This window comes from Lathyrus oleraceus, chromosome 1 (genome assembly GCF_024323335.1).
Source record: "Lathyrus oleraceus cultivar Zhongwan6 chromosome 1, CAAS_Psat_ZW6_1.0, whole genome shotgun sequence".
Lineage (NCBI taxonomy): Eukaryota > Viridiplantae > Streptophyta > Magnoliopsida > Fabales > Fabaceae > Lathyrus > Lathyrus oleraceus.
In genome coordinates, this window is record NC_066579.1 from 340,587,861 (window position 1) to 340,592,709 (window position 4,849).

Genomic DNA, 4,849 nt, shown 5'->3' on the forward strand with positions numbered 1-4,849 from the left:
GGCGGGTTCGCGGATTGACTCACACCCATAAACACCTCTATCATCTTCTTCATAATTTGCCATGAGACAAATATTTTCTTCTTCCACATATGATAATTCCATGTAATCTTTCTTTGCTTCCTTTTGAAGTTTCTTGAACTTTATTTGATTTTGATTCTGGTTCCTTCTCAGGTTCTGTTTTGAGGGTAATTTGGTTGTATGTGCTTTTTTTCCGCATTAATAACATGTAGGAACAAATGAGGGCCTTACTTTGTACTTGTGTTGATGATCTTCTTGCTTTTAAAATTTTGAAGTTTTTTTTTCGTACTTAAACAATTCCTTAAATTTGGGAAACATGAGTTTCATGTCTTCATCAATTTCACTTTGAAAGTCTTCATCTGATGACTTCATGTCTTTGGCATTTGTAACATTCTTCTTCATGTTACCTTCTTTAATATAGGCTATATATCCTCTTCAACTCTATCTCGTGTTTATGCAATTCACCAAATAAAGTAGGCAAATGTATGGAAGACAAGTCCCTAAATTAATAAATCATTAAGACTTTATGTTTCTAACTATTACTTAAGAAGCTAAGGACTTTTATAAGCAAATCCTCATTTTGAAATACTTTTCCAAGAGTTCTCACGTGATTCATAATTTGAATGATTTTTTTTTCATATCATAAATATTTCCCCATATTTTATTCTGAAGAGTTCGTACTCGTGGATTAATGTGATCATTCTAAGCTTTTTTTTACCTCAGATGTTCCTTCATGGGTAACTTGAAAGATGTCTCACATTTCTTTTGTAGTCTCGCAAATATAAACACACAAAAACTCATCAAGACCAGGAGCAATACTAATGATAGTTTTAGCTTTCAAACTACACTTCAGTTTTTCTTTTCATTCTTTGGTCCAATCATATGTGTCTTTGTTTACAACTACACCATTAACTTGATGTATGAAAATAAATGGACAATTTTCATAACTTTCTAAATATCATAATCTATCCCCTATATTGAAATATAAGGCTTGTTTAGTGAATCATTTGAACTCGTTCATTCTTCCTAGGACGATTAGTCTTATAACATAAGTTAGGCCTTGATGTCACTTGCTAACCAAGTGACTCCAAACACAAGAGAAAGGGGTGAATTGTGATATTTGAGATTCATGATTAATTAAAAAAACTTTTACTTTTAAAAACATTTATGTTAGTGAACATAAATTAGATAAAAGAAAGATGGACATGAAGAAAGATACACAACAAAAATAAAATAATCAACGAAAATTAAAGAGAGAAGAGTTTAGAGAAAATGCATTAGAGATTTATACAGGTTTAGCCTAACCTCTATGCCTACTTTTATCCCCAAGAGTTTTCTTTTGAGAGTTACACTAAGATCATATTTGAAGTTTTGTTGGATGAGTCCACGAACCTTCAACAATTAAACAGAGATTTTAACACAAGGTGAGCTCAAGAAACTTCACCCGAACTTTTTTCAGGTTTAACCTTCAATCTTTAAGTCCTTTATAAATACAATTCACAGGAGAAGCACACTCTTGAATAAAGCAAATAAAGCACAACACCGATTACAACAAAATCCTGACAAGAGATTTTCAGTCTTCTAGCACTACAATAATTCTCGTGAAAAGAAAATTCAAAAATAAAGAAATTAGAAGAAATCAAAATTTTGATGTAAAATAAAATGAGGAGAATCATCATCATATATATAGGGGAAATTGGCTTAAAATGGAAACGATTCATAGGTCATTTTAATGACTTAATTGATTAATCTTAGTTGATAATTGATTAAAACCTTTCAACATATGACAATCTTATTCCAAAAAAGGAAACTTTAAAATGATTATATAGTTTAATCGATTAAAAGTTTTTCTAATCGATTGAGAGGTCATGTACCTTGTTCTAATCGATTGAACTAAATCCTTAATCGATTAGACATGGTGAAAACTTCCCCAATTGATTATAAATACTTCTTAGTGAATTCCATAAAGGCCTTGACATGTTTTTAAGATGTTTTATGAAATAAGAAAGGGTTTAAAAACTTTTTGTGTGCGTCTGTGTGATTGACTCAATACTTTAAGACTTAATTTTGACCTTTTACATTATAAGTGATCACTCTAAGACGCTAATCATAGGATAAGATAAACTTTAACACTTTCACAATTTCAAATCTTCAAGTTCCTTTGCTAGCTACAATGATGACTTATAACACTTCAACTAAAACTTAATTCTTCTAACTAGTGAAACTTGAGATATCTTCTTGATCGATTATGTGTCATCATCAAAAGTTTTATCTAACCATTGAAATCAACTCACATATCACAAAGAACCGTCAACATAAAAGAAAATGTCGTTTGACTTATGGAGTTGTTATCTTCAAAACTGTTTAATCAATTGTCATCATTAAAACTAACTGACGACCATACCTGCAACCACATAGATCCAGTAGTTGACCATAAGAACTGATGTCTATGTATATAGTCTTGATCTAAAGAGTCATATACCATTTTCTTTTACTTTTTATTTGTTTGAATATAAGTATCGTATGTCTCCTAAAAAGTGTTTGATTTTTACTTTTTATTTGTCTGAATATAAATATCTCTTTATCATATAAATGCAATATTTATTATTATTTTTTCACTATTATATCATGGTTTATTATTTTTTCACTATATTCAACTAATAAATAATAATAATTTTATCATTAAAATTAATATATTTAATCATTTTTTACAGAAATGCACATAGGTTAAATAAGATATTTGTATTAAATTATTATTATTATTATTATTATTATAAATGAATTAATAATCCAAAATTTTAATAATTATAAAAAGAAAATATCAAATTATAGTAACATGTCTCATAAAGTCATATCAAATTACATAAATTATCCCAAAACAAATTATAAAAACATTATAGTACAAAAAACTAAGAATTTCATAAAAATTTAAAGTTGTTGAAGTAAAAACAGTATCAAAATAGGATGATATCGAATAAAAACATACAACATTCTATTCAATTTCCGAGAATTTTATACCGGTTATCTAGGATAAAATTGGATTTAGCTCAGATTTTAAGCTAGATCAATTCCGTAAATAATTTAAGTCAAAATTTGTATCTAAAATATGAAATCAATACAATAATTAGATTTTAACCATCTTGGTTTGAACACAATTGAAGAAGCGTCATGATGAACAAGAAGATTGAGTGATGAAGAAGATTTAAAAAAAATGTTCTATTACTTGTTATTCAGCTTTGAGACATTGAACACATTCCATACATTGCATGAAGAAAGTCTCATATAAACTAGATAACAATAAATAGAAAATGGTTACATCTATGAACTCCCAAATTAACTCACTCTAACAGAATTAATAACTAAACTATTTAAGTCGGTTTATAGTTCTGCAAATACATCTGACTGTGTAAATACATTAGACTGCAGAGACACAAATTCGATCCTGCAATATATATATATATATATATATATATATATATATATATATATATATATATATATATATATATATATATATATATAAAATTCTAATTAGGGGTTGAAGAAAGAAGTGCCACACTTGCATTTCCATCCCTCAGGCTCATAATTAGCATACTGAACACCAATAAGATGTTTGTTGGTAGGAATCTGAATTGGGTTACAAGGAATGCATCCTCCACATCTGTGTTCACATCTTGGTGGTCTTGAACCAATCCTACTACTCATTCCTCTCAATGCTTCTTCATATTCCTTCACCTTCTTCACTCCCTTCAACTAAATCAAAACCATAATCATAAAACCATATAATATTATTACTAATATATATTATTGGTGTAAAGAACTGTGTACCTGTGTAGAAGAGTCAAAGGGTCTTGAAACATGTTGTATTCTAGTTGTTGGATCAACTTTGAAGAGTGCTGTCGGTAAAAAGAAAAAGAAAAGGTTATATAAGTGTTTCAAAGCAAACATTTTTTGAGTTCAAAGGTGTAACCATGTTTTACTAACCTTGTTGATTTGCAGCATTGAACATGAACAAAGGTTTGCTTATTACAGAAAGAACCAAACTTGAAAGTAGAATGGAAGCTTTAAGAATTAGAGTGTAGCACATTGTTCTCTTCATATTTCATAAAAGTTGATATTGATATTTAACAATGATGGCCAGCTTTATATGAGAGAGAGAGACAGATAGATATGGCAGAGATGTAGCCATTTCGTTGGTTGGAAATTCCTTTTATCAAAGACATGCATTTTATTTGTATATTTATTTTATAATTTTTGTTAAAAATTAAAACAGAAAAGTTAACATTCAAAATTTATTTTAAAAAAAATTAAAAACTAAAAACAAAAACACATCCATTTATTGAAATAAAAAAAAAATTAAACTTTTTTTTTAATGTATAGTATAACAATTATATAATTTTGAAAAATAAGATTAATTGAAAAGGAATTTAGTGATCGGGGCCAGTCGAAAATTGATTACGTACGAAGTGCATTAATGTAGCTCTGAAGTTGAGTACTTTTACATATCATGTATAGTATATGCCTAGACTGCAGAAAACTTCTTTCATAACTTTTTATTTCAAACAGTTTTCGATTGACTTTTCCAAATATTGACTCAACTTATTACACGGTTAAAACTAATTTTACTATACTTATTTTTTATAAGTATTTGAAATTCTTGTTGACATGATATTTAAGGGTCTTCAAAACTTTGCAAATTAAACTAAACGAAATTAAAATTATAAAAAATAGAATTTGATTCGAATGTGTTTATACTATTCTAGGGTCAGTTTGATTTGTGTTTTGTATTTTTCAAACAGAATTAAATCAAATCAAACCACATTATATTACA

General features: G+C 28.0%; 1 protein-coding gene across 1 annotated transcript; it reads right to left on the reverse strand.

Annotated features, from left to right (window-relative positions):
* Positions 1-3,549: 3,549 nt before the first annotated feature.
* On the reverse strand, positions 3,550-4,111 carry LOC127115729 (EPIDERMAL PATTERNING FACTOR-like protein 6). The gene is made up of 3 exons (XM_051047201.1): positions 4,003-4,111; positions 3,847-3,914; positions 3,550-3,771 (listed from the first exon to the last, which is right to left on the reverse strand). Exons 1-3 carry the CDS (start codon positions 4,103-4,105, stop codon positions 3,550-3,552), a joined length of 393 nt encoding a protein of 130 aa, XP_050903158.1. The 5' UTR covers positions 4,106-4,111.
* Positions 4,112-4,849: the final 738 nt, after the last annotated feature.